Source organism: Myotis brandtii, unplaced genomic scaffold (assembly GCF_000412655.1).
Source record: "Myotis brandtii unplaced genomic scaffold, ASM41265v1 scaffold724, whole genome shotgun sequence".
In the NCBI taxonomy this organism is placed as follows: domain Eukaryota; kingdom Metazoa; phylum Chordata; class Mammalia; order Chiroptera; family Vespertilionidae; genus Myotis; species Myotis brandtii.
The window spans coordinates 89035-101282 of NW_005370857.1; the positions used below are offsets into that span (position 1 = coordinate 89035).

Here is a 12248-nt window from a genome sequence, read left to right on the forward strand (position 1 = left end):
GAGGTGCTGGGAGCGGGGAGCAGAGCGCCCTGCAGTGGGACCGCAAGCTGAGCGAGCTGTCAGAGCCGGGGGACCCTGAGGCTCTCACGTACCCCACGGTGAGGACGCGGCGGGGCCGGGCGGGCGGCCGAGGAGGGGGAGGGTTGGCATCGGAGGAACAGCTGGGGACAGGGCGCTGGGATGGACATATTTGGGAAGAGGCTTGCCCAGAACGGAGAGATCTGGGGAGAGGCGTGGTTGTTTTTTTTTGTTTTGTTTTTTAATCTGAACAGATAAAGGTGGGCAGCCGGCCCTTTTAAACTTTCAATAGTAGTGATGACCCTGTTGCCTTAGCAATTTGTACCACTCCGCTGGGCCTTTTCGCATCTGCAGGATCATTTCCTATTATCATCAGTATTGTAAAGCGGGAGAAGGGTAAGGCGTTTTGAGGATAATGCGCCTCTGTTTCAGTTAGATTTTTGTGGGAAGGCTTTTACAATCTAGACAAAATAAAGTAGTGTTTTCTTTCCTTGAGTGTCATATTCTCTCTTTTCCTTTACTGATTAATATTTCAACAAGTGCACGTGTGTGTGTGTGTGTGTGTGTGTGTTGGAAAGGGGCCTGGCATTGGAGGAAGATTGCTTTATTTGGCTCCTTTCACGGGACAGCCAAGAACTCTGCTTCCTCCCTCTTCAGAGGAAGGATCGGCGGAGGAGTGTGGAAAGTCTGAGGCAGTGGCATATTTCAGAAGGGCTTTGGAGAAGCTGGGACAGCACACCAGTTCCTGCCTCAGAGACCCCTTTGGGGAGTAAGCTGTCACAGAACAAAGACATTTCTTTGAAAGTTTTCAATCTCAATTTCTTGGTATTAAATTTGAAAAATGAAATTTTGTTTTTAGCAGCCAACACTGGGACTTTTTGTGAGATCTTTGTTTTGTTTTTTACAAACACAGAAGTTTGTAATGGAGGGGGGAGAGGTAAAAAGAGGGAAAGAGAGGGAGAAAGGGAGAGAAAACAACACTAATGAGAAAAGGAGAGGCTTGGTTATTTCCCCTTCATGATTCTTTTAATGGGGTCAGCGCCAGGATATTTGCAACTTTTGCAAAATGGCCTGCAGGCTCCACCTCTTTGGCCTTTCCCTCTGCCTGACATTATTTTGGGAAAAGGGACGAGGACTCCCTATGATTCCCACCAAAGCATCAGTGGTGGCTGAGGATGACTTGTTTAAAAAATGCAGAGTGCAGGGCTGAGAAGGAGTGGTCGCTCACAAGCCAGATGTGTGGTGTGGTCTGCCGAGCCTGTCCCTAGGAGACAGCGTGGGCGCATTTGGATTGGGAGCCCAGATGTGCTTCCTGTTATCAGTACAGAACTTCGAGCACGTTAGCCCTCAAAAATCTTCTGATGATTGGGTGCTCCAGATGTTTCTCCTGACATGGGCTGCATTTTAACCATTTGCGGAGGGCAGCTCTTCTCTTTTGTTCTTACACTGAAAAATGTCTCATCCAGCAGCTATAATGTCACAGCTTCGAGATTGCCTCGAGCCGGTGGGATGAATTATGCACAGGCCTCCCTATTTCCTTTCTTGGGCCCTGTGGCTTGCAAGTGTGAGATCACAGGCCAGGTTTGGAGATGCTCCCTGTGACGGTAACATTCACTCCTGGCAGCTTAGACTGGCGCTAACATCTTCATGCACCATTTCAGGGACAGAGGCCCTTACATTCCTTTTGGTATTAAGGGCTCAGTTTTCCTATTCGTTGTTATGAAGCAGTGATGTGTGATTATTTTTCTTCTGATTTTATTTTTTAAATGACTTGATGTTCACCACTTGAGGACACATCTCTCTTCTGGAGAGCTCACTCATATAAAATGCCTCTCATGATTGCCTCAAGTTGTTGGCAGCAAACCATGTATATGAATTAGTGTTGAAAGAGGTGTTGGGTTTACTAGCACAGAGGACTGGATTATATTCCTTCTAAACTAAGGGGACTTTGGCAGAGATTTGAAAATAGATAACTCCCCATCTGTTTCTTGAACTCTGTTGGGTATCCAGTTGCAGAGCTGGTTATTACGGCCATTTGTCTGTAATGTGGAATGGACTGACCTACAGGTAGAAAAAGGATGGCCTGATTATGCATTCATCCAAAGGTTTACTTGTTTTTTTAATGAACAGTTATTGAATGTCTTGTGCATGCTAACACTGTTCTAAACAGTTTTGGATACAACAGTGAATAAAAGGAGGCAAAAAATTCCTGATCTTGAAAAGCTCACATTCCAATGTGTGTGTGTGTGTGTGTGCGTGTGTAGGGGAAGATAAACAAGTGGAGGTCAGTGAAATAGCATATTAGACAATATACGTGCTATGGAAAAAGTAAAAGTAGAACAAGGTGTGGGAGATGGAGGAAGGGTAAAATATGATATTGAATTGAGCAATCAGAATAAGCTTCAGATACAAGGGGATCTGAACGGAGGCTTGAAGGGGGAGAAAGTTATTTCAGTAGGATGAAAAGCAGAGCAAAGGCCCTGAGGTGGGAGTGCATCTGGCATGCGCTTATGGTAACATCATTTTCTATTTTAGATTCCCCCCATTTTGGTCAATTATTTTCCCTGTTAAGTGCAGGCTACTTATGAGGCACAGTGCCTATGTTTGGAATGACCCAGTAAAACTCTTCAAGTTGAGTGGATTGGGCATTATATAGGGATAGGAGAGCCTGCAGGGAGGGTAAGACACGGATATAAATTAGGGAAGTGGCAAGATATGATAATGGCTACCATCTATTGAGTATTTATTACCTGAAAGGGAGGGCTGGCTTCGTGAGCCTGCCGCCTGTGCAGCCCCACAGGCCCCTGCATTTGGTTTATGCTCTGCTGTCACTATCTTGCAATCCTTTTTCTTTCTTTCTTTCTTTTTTTTTTTTTTGATACAAGGGGATCTGAATGGAGGCTTGAAGGGGGAGAAAGGTATTTTAGTAGGATGAAAAGCAGAGCAAAGGCCCTGAGGTAGGAGTGCATCTGGCATGCGCTTATGGTAACATCATTTTCTATTTTAGATTCCCCCCATTTTGGTCAATTATTTTCCCTGTTAAGTGCAGGCTACTTATGAGGCACAGTGCCTATGTTTGGAATGACCCAGTAAAACTCTTCAAGTTGAGTGGATTGGGCATTATATAGGGATAGGAGAGCCTGCAGGGAGGGTAAGACACGGATATAAATTAGGGAAGTGGCAAGATATGATAATGGCTACCATCTATTGAGTATTTATTACCTGAAAGGGAGGGCTGGCTTCGTGAGCCTGCCGCCTGTGCAGCCCCACAGGCCCCTGCATTTGGTTTATGCTCTGCTGTCACTATCTTGCAATCCTTAACGGTTTCTGAATAACTTTCCATTTTGCATTGGGTCCTACGGATAATGAAGCTGGTTCTACTGAAAGGCATTGTATGCAATGCTTTTCAAACATTATACCATTGAACCCTCTTCATGACCCAATGAAAGAGTCATTTTTGTTATTTTCATTTTACAATAAAGAAAACTGAGGCTTAGTGAGCTTAAGCGACTTGGTGAAAGGTGCCACAGCTAATTATTGACAACCAGAATTTCAATTCAAGTCTGCCTGCCTTCAAAGCTTGAGGCTTAGTGAGCTTAAGTGACTTGGTGGAAAGGTGCCACAGCTAATTATTGACAGAACCAGAATTTCAATTCAAGTCTGCCTGCCTTCAAAGCCCAAGTTCTTGCTTACCATTTCATCTGAATGCAGGGTCCAGAGTTAAACAGGAAGAACAGTGTCGGGGGCTGGGAGAAGATGCTGAGCCCAAATGCTGCTAATATTTAACTGAGGTGATGGTGCCAGTCACCAAGCCTTCCTAGCGTGATCACTCTATTTGCTCTAAATGGGGATTTAGTTACCACATGCATGATTGCTAATGCCCTGTTGTAGCAAACCTGTGACCAATCTGATTTTAAAAACATAGAAGGTTTAAGTTGCCTGAGGCTGGGATTTTAAGGTCTCTCCGGCCTTCTGTGAGCCACCAGAAACAGTACTTTTCTCAATCATTTAGTCATGAAGAAGACTCCTAGTCCAGGAAGAACAAAGGCCCAAAGTCTACAAAATAATGAAGCACGAATAGAGTGAAAATGGGCTTGCTTGTTAAATCCTGAATTACTAGGGATTTGGCCTTCCTCTTGAAGCTTAAAAAATAGTTCCTATACAGATGATGAAATATAGTACTTTTATGAACGTGACTTGGGGGACCAGAGGTCAAGAGAGGGCGGGAGGGAGAAGGAGTTATTTACACTATATCCCTTTGTACTGTTCAGATTTTTAACCCCTGAATGTATTTAGAAAATGACAAATGATAATTTAAAGGCACTACATAAAACCGGACTAGAGGTTATTTTAGCCTGAATTTCCTTGAAGGCAGAGGGAGATCTGGTGTGGTGTTAATACTCAACACCACTCCAGCTGAGGGAGGCCTTGGGTGAAGAATAGAGAAGCAGGAGTGCTTGGTGGGCAGGTGGAGGATTAACAGTGGGTTTGTATGATAAACTTCCTGATCTTGATAACTTTCTTATATCCAATTTTAATGATCTGGAAACAGGAATTTTTGTCAATTATTTTATTTTATTTTTTAAAGTATACAACAGGAACTACCAAGTCTTTCTAAAGACAATGACAAGTTCTGCTTGTTTTAAGTGCAAAATTCCTATAAATCCAGTTCTTTGTAAAATGATTTGGTTGTTATACTACTTAAATGTTGCGTCCAATTGCATCTTAAAGGGAAATGACTGATTCCAGACAGTGCTAGGTGGGGAGTTAAGGGGGATGGTCAGCCTCCCTGGTGTCCGGATGTGAAGGTCATCTGGTTTCCACATCTGTCACTGATTGCCAGGATGGAGGTGGCTCACCTCAAGGCTGATGGTTTCCCCTTCCTCTCTGCTGGTCCGGAGACGGATAGGGCTCCAGTGGGACACTGAAACTTGTCGTTCGTTGTTTGTCTCCTGTTGTTAGCCCCTGGCTAGGTTATGGGGGAAACCTGGGTCCTTGTGGCTTGAGAATATCATCACTTCTGGTCACCTGACCTCCACAAACTGAGTAGAGGTAATGATTTCCAGAAGGAGACAAAACTCTATAGTATAATTTATCTTTAAGGCCCTCCTTTCACCTTTTTTCACCTTCATCTCTTTTGTGTTTCCTTTGTTTCTTGGACCCCAAGTGCTCACTATAATAATGTTCTCTTTCCAACATTTCCTCTTAATTTTGCTCTCAGGAAAGATTTGATAAGCTTACACTATTTAACAATAATTACTTCAAATCGAAAAGTTGAATCTCTAAATGGAGAGTTTAAGGCACTAGTCAGGTAACGGGAGAAATATTTGGGGTGTTGGTGATGAACCCTCACTACCCCTCTCTTGTTCCATACGTGTGGCTGTTATCCATAAAGTAGCCTTGCACATGTGTTGCTTATTTATCGATGTTCTAAAGGATTTTTATTGGCTTGGTGAGAAACCTTTGACCTATTATATTATTGTCTCTGAAATTGTTCTTATGCTGTTAACATGAGTTGGGGAAAGGTGGACTTGGGCACAGTCCTGAAAGATGAGAGTATGGTACTTGCCTTCTTTCTTGAAATATCCTGAGTGATAATATTCTATGCAGCTCTGATATGAAGTTGTTCTTGCAAGAGAAAAAAGACATTGCATGTTGAATAATAATTGAATTAAATTACAATGCTTGTAGCTGCAAGTAACTGAAAACTGATTGAGATTGCTTATATAATAAGTAAATTATCATGTCATATTGCAAGAGGCCTAGAAGTATATCTACTTGTTTGGCCCATTCAGCAACTCCTTAGTGTCATCATGGACCAGATTCCATCCATCTATATGCAAATGCCATTTTGGGGGCAACCTGAAGGCATCTCATATCCATGTGAGTTACATGTGTTCAATTCAAAATGACAATATCCAGAGGAAAAGAGGTTGTATCTTCCTTGTGTTCTTTCTTATGATGGAAGAAACTTTTTTCAGAAGCCCACCAACTGATTTCTCTTTGAGCTTTATTGTCAAGGATTGGATCATATGACCATTCCTTCATCAATGACTGGAAAGGAATTTACATGATTGGCTTAGTCACATGGGGATGGAGGAGATATTGGAGGCTCAATTACTGTGACCATTTATAATGACTGTTAGTAAAATAAGTCTGAGTTGGCAGTTTTTTTTTATTAAACTAAAAGATAGTTTTTGTTTAACCAATGGCTTTTTTATCATAAAGATGGACTAGCAAATAGAAAATATTTTAAAATCCACAGTTAGCCTTAGGAGCAAATACTGTGCCACTTGCAAAGCTTTAAGAACATTATTTAGCCTGACCGGTTTGGCTCAGTGGATAGAGCGTCGGCCTGCAGACTGAAGGGTCCCGGGTTCGATTCTGGTCAAGGGCATGTACCTTGGTTGTGGGCACATCCCCAGTGGGGAGTGTGCAGGAGGCAGCTGATCGATGTTTCTCTCTCGTCTATGTTTCTAACTCTCTATCCCTCTCCCTTCCTCTCTGTAAAAAATCAATAAAATATATTTTTTTAAAAAAAGAACATTATTTAGCTGTACTAATGGTATCCAATGAAGGAAGACTATAGAGATGGCAATAGTCTCTGAAATGCATGCAAAGGTTATCATGGAGGGAGTACTGCTGAGTCCCAATTCACTCACTAGGAAATCTAGAATTAACAATATTATCTGAACTCTCTGTGCCAGTTAAATATCAGGGCTGGAGGCAACTAGCCGAGCCTGTCAACGTGCTCACCATGCAAGACAAGAGTGACTTGTACTGTTCCAGGTTTACACAAGCTCACATCAGCAGGTGGGAAGCTGAATGTCATTTTTCAAAGAAGCTGTTTTTCCAGTTGCTTATGGCTATTCAAATATTGATAAGGGTGTGCCTATTTGCAGGATGGCTCTGAGCTGTCTGCTGATTGTCTTGGGAAGAAGGCCCGAGGCCTTCCTGGGCAGTTGGTAGGCGAAAGGGTATGTGTGAATGATTTTATGAATGATGGAGTAGTGTCCACATTCCCTGCCTCTGTAGAATTACAATTGAAAAGAAATGATGAGACCCACCATGGTTGTGTCAACCTTGAACCAATTGCTCCATCTCCCCACTCACCACATGCTCACAGGCTCTTTCAAGTGAAATTCCAAGTGACCTCAAGTTTTCCCTCAATGGAATTGTCTAGGTTATCCATGAGGTACATAGGAGGTGATGAACTGTTTTATCTATGGAAAATCTGAAGCTCAGAGCAATAAAGAGGTTTGCTCAGCTGAAACACAAGCTCTTCTAGGACAGGAGACATGACCTTGTCTTTTCTGTGTTCCCACAACGCTTAACCAAGCACAGGATGCTCAGAGATACATCATAACTGCTCGATGCACTTTAAGTCGAGTGAGGCAGTCTTGGAGAATGGATAAGCTCGGTGGCCTTTGTTATTAATATAGTTTTTAAACTGCATTCTTGTAACTGCTTCTGCAAATCTGAAATTTTAGTGACTTGGGTAATTCCATGTCAGAATCTTCCCTTGTTTAGTTGAGAGAACAAGTCCTCTAATGACCTTGGGCATATTGCCTCACCACTGTCTGGCCCATAGTAGACACCCTTTTCTACCCTCTCCCCGAAGTCAAGTGTCTTCTCTCTGGGACCTCAGGACTCTGTCATCATTCAGAAAGCACAGGGACCTATGATTATTCTCTCTCATATATCTTCATTTCCTCTCCGCCCCATCTTCTACCTTCTGCTATAAACACAGGTCTCTGCCTTGAACACATGTTTGCCAGATGCCATTACTCCTTCTTGCTCATTTTTTCCCTCTTGTTTACTGCTAGCTTTCCTCAAACAAGTGGTCAATAGCTACAGCCTTCATTTCCTTACTTTCTACTTAACTCCTGCATCCTGTTTTCTGGTTTCTACTGCTGCCAGAGGTGCTCCAACTTCTCCCTAACTGCTAAATCCAGTCTTTTCTCTGTCCTTGCCTGCTAGGCCTCATGGAGATATTTGGCGATGTTGACCACCAGGTCACCTTGTAACTCATTCTTTGGCTTCCATGACAATCCGGTGGGTTTAATTTTTCCTCCTTCACTGGCTTCCTTACCACCTGTTAAAATGTGAGCACTTGGTACTTGGCCTTCTGTAATCTCTGTACAGTCCCCTGGGCTTCTCTATCAACTTTAATACAGGTGGTTCTCAGATCTTTTTTTTTTTTTTAAATATATTTTATTGATTAATGTGAGTACCTGGTACTTGGCCTTCTGTAATCTCTGTACAGTCCCCTGGGCTCCTCTATCAACTTTAATACAGATGGTTCTCAGATCTTTATATCTATTATTTTCAATTGATGGACAGTGGGAGATCTTTGGATCCAAGATTGTATGACCCAAGATTCTTCTGAGCCCTCATTAGCTGCAGAAAAGCTCTGGTTGGGTAACCCTTGAAACTTCATGATGCGTTACTCAGACTAAGAAGGGCTGTGGTACACTTTGATCCTCCTTATCACTGCACCCCGTTTATCTCAGGGAATGTTTAATGACTCAGCTTTCCTGCAGTGTGAACCTGTGAGAAGCTCACGGGTCATTACTGGGACACAGCTGTTTCTAGAGTCAGTGTCACCCATCAGATGCAGACTGTGTTTTGTCTGGCCTTGTGCTTATTCTTCGGCAGGGGAAACCCATTGTGCTGTGCCCCAGTGGTATGTCTCATTTTTTTCCAGGACTATGAAGGTCAATGCAAAAGTCAGACATAACTTCTTAGATCATGTACCATATATTCCTCTGGCGCGTTAACTGCTGGAGAGCTCAGTTACCATTGCCTCACTCTGAATTGCATGCATTTGAATTGCTCTATTCTGGAGTAATGTATTAATCCAAACTTTGCTGACATTACTTTCAATTTTTTTTTTTTTAAGAATTGAGATGGGTTCCTCTGAGCTACCCAAGTTTCTATGCATGCTTCTTGTTAGTGGCTCTTGGAAGAGAGTTTTTCTTTGGAGAATAAAGCATTTTGATGTGTGAGCTCATTATAGTACAAGTTACTTCATGTCCCTGATCTGTAAAATGCAGCATTTGTATTACACAGTCCCAAAGGTTCCTCTCACTCCCAGTTCCTGGTTGAGTTGTCATGCTCCTCTCCTGGAAAGTCTCTCATCTTAAAAAAAAAAAAAAAAAGAGGGTGATTTAAGACAACAGGATTCTGTTGATTGCCTAGTAACTAGGCCCTAGTTCATTGGACAACTAATTGGCAGCTGTAGTTTTGCATTTTGCAGCTTCTGTTTTCTGACTTAAAACCTTGCCTCAGTAAAACCCAGACAAAATAAAGAATGGAAAAACAGAGAGGCACAGAGGTAGGAAACATATTTTTAACATCAGGAAAAAAAAATCCCTCCTCAGACTTCTTGGTAAATAAGAGGAGTCTGGGGGGGAGGGGGGAGGGGAAGTCCACAAACAGTTTCCTAGTTGTCTGAGTGGAAAATCCTGGTTTTGAACATTTCATATCTTGGAAATGTCTGAATAGTTTTTGTTTAAAGGGAAATTCCTTTTGGCTGAGAAAGAGCCTGCAGGATTCAAACTGATAGGGCGATGTTTTTAGAAAGCGTAGAGGAAATAAGGCTTTGTGGTAAAGGCTTCTCACTGGCCAATTGTATTAAACAGAAATTTAAATCCATGTTTACCAATCACAGTGTTTTAATGCTTCAGCCTTTAACGCCGTCATTCTCGCTTCCTGTCTGTGCATCCTGGGGAAGCATCTCCCACGGCTGGTCTTTCCTCCAATTTGACAAACTTAATGAACTGCTTTTTCAAGCCTATACATGGTCAAGGCAGGCAGATATACATTCTTGACCTTGTTGCTCTCCCAGTGGAGTGGGAAGGAAGATATGTAAACAAGCCATTAAATGATAATCATTAAATACCTGGTATACATTTTGCATTAGGGCGGTATTCAGAGTATTTCTGGAGCACAGAGAATGGAATAACAATTCTGAAGGAGATGGAGAATTGGGGAATACTTCACAAAAAAGGTGATATTTGCAGTGTGTCCTGAAGTTTAAATAGGAGTTCTCTAGGAAGTGGGAACAGCAGGTACTGAGTAGGAATGTGTAAAACATCTTGGTTGAGTCTGGAAAAATCCAAGTAGTTTTATGCAGGTAGAGAGTAGTGTGCTCTGTGGGGAGTTTTGGGAGATAGGACAAGATCATAAAAAGTTTGCATGCTTTGTTAACCATTTGGACACTCTTTTGTGAGGAGTAGGGTGGAAGGTTTTTAAGGAGAGAGGGCTGGGAGAAGAAATATGTTTTAGAAAGGAAACCCTAGTGGTTATGAAGGATGGATTGGAGGGCAGAATTAATGGCAGCAAGATTATCTGCTGGTTGTTTCATATGTGAAGTAGATACCAAGAAGGCCTGAACAGGGAGGAGCACAGGAGCCTTAGTGACCCCAGGGGATGATCCAGAGACATGGGTGACTTCCTGTTTTCTGACTTGGTAACTGAGCTGATGGTGCTGCCATAGACCTAGAGGGGGAATATTTAGAGGAGGAATGGGTTTGATGGGGAAGATAATGAGTTCAGTTTTGGACATGGGGATTCTGATGTGCTCATTGAACATTCTGGTACCTAAAAGGCATTTGGAAATTTGGGTCTGGAGTTCTGGAGAAAGATCTGAACCGGAGATGTAGATTTGGGTGTTGCGAAGCTAATATCTCATACTAGATAGAGGCCCAGAGCACAAAATCTGTGCGCGAGGAGGTGGGCGGTCCCCTCAGCCCAGCCTGCACCCTTTCCAATGCGGGACCCCTTGGGGGATGTTCGACTGCCGGGATTGGGCCTAAACCGGCAGTCAGACATCTCTCTCACAATCCGAGACCACTGGCTCTTAACTGCTTACCTGCCTGCCTGCCTGGTCACCCCTAACTGCCCACCCCGCTGGCCTGGTCACCCCTTACTGCCCCCCCTGCCAGCCTGGTCTCCCTCAACAGCCCCCCTCCTCCCCACCAGCCTGGTCATTCCTCACTGCCCGCCTCTGCTGGCCTGGTCGCTCCTCACTGCCCTCGCCCTGCCAGCCTGGTTGCCCCAAACTGCCCCCCCCCTCCCTGGGCCTGATTGCTCCATGCAGCCTGTTCGGTTGTCCATTCAGATGCGATGGTCACTTAGGCTTTTATATATATAGATAAGATGGTCCTGGGAGCTCAGGCTGAGAGTGAGGAGTGTGACAGAAAGGCTGAGGATGGAGCCCTGGGGGACACTGGAGGGGTTAGCTGGGGAATTGGAATCTGCAGATGGAACTCAGAAAGAAAAGGCAGGGAAGTGTGGAGAAAGTCCAAGCCAGTCCCATCACAGGCCCCAGAGCAGGAAGAGTTGTTGCAAGGTGGTCAAGATCAGGGCTGAGTGTGCTCTCCAGCTGCCCTCTAAGCACTCCAAGCCCAGTGTGCGAGGTCGCGTAGGCCAGTGCCTGCGTCTTGGCCACAGAGGCCTCCCTGTGCTCTGTACCCGCGGGCATGCTGTGTGACATTGTGCCTAGGCAGTGGAGACCTTGCTTCCAGGCGAGATTAGAAGCTGCAGAAAGGCAGGGACTGAGGAACATGCCTGGTGGATAAAGTGCAACACTGCCTCTTTCCTTTATTTTTCTCTTGTGCAAGATTAAAAGCAGTCCTCCAAATTGCCCTTGGAAGCCGTCACTGGTACCGTGCAGTTTTATGGGGGTCCTTCCTTCATTCTTCTCTCCAGGCCGAGTCCATCTATCTCTGATGTCCTTGTCATCGGTGAGGAGAACTTTGTGCCTTGTGGGTGTCATTTATGGTTCACAGGCTCGGGGGCATGCAAAAGAGTGGTCTCTGGACTCAAACCTGTGAAAGAGTGGTCGGATTTATAAATGACTGTAAGGTTCGAACCTTTTCCTCTGTTTCTTCTGATTCTCCCACTGAGATAGTATCAGGTGGATCCACTGGCTGCCAAAGATGAGTTTGATCACAGAGCCATCAGCAATATTCAAATGACAGAAAAACAGGAAAAACTCATTGGCTCTGTTTTTGTAGGACATACTAATGGGGGCAGGAAAGGACAAATGGTTGTGTAATAAGAATATGAGTCTGAGGACATTCCAATGGAAGGAGCATTCAAATAAATAGTGCAGCTTCAAAGAAAATGTGTAGCTACCAGCAGGACTTACAAAGGGGCCTCTGGTCAAGCCGCCTGCAGCCCTCCCCATGCCCCCTGCGTGCTGGGGCTGGCTTCCACCTTTG

General features: G+C 44.0%; 1 protein-coding gene across 1 annotated transcript in view; it reads left to right on the top strand.

The window, feature by feature from the left end:
• The window catches only part of CREB3L2 (cAMP responsive element binding protein 3-like 2), a 119798-nt gene that overhangs the window by 432 nt on the left and 107118 nt on the right, over positions 1-12248 (top strand). Inside the window, exon 2 of the mRNA XM_005882500.2 lies at positions 4-98. Within this exon, the coding sequence (XP_005882562.1) occupies positions 4-98 (95 nt within the window). The remainder of the gene's footprint in view (positions 1-3; positions 99-12248) is intronic.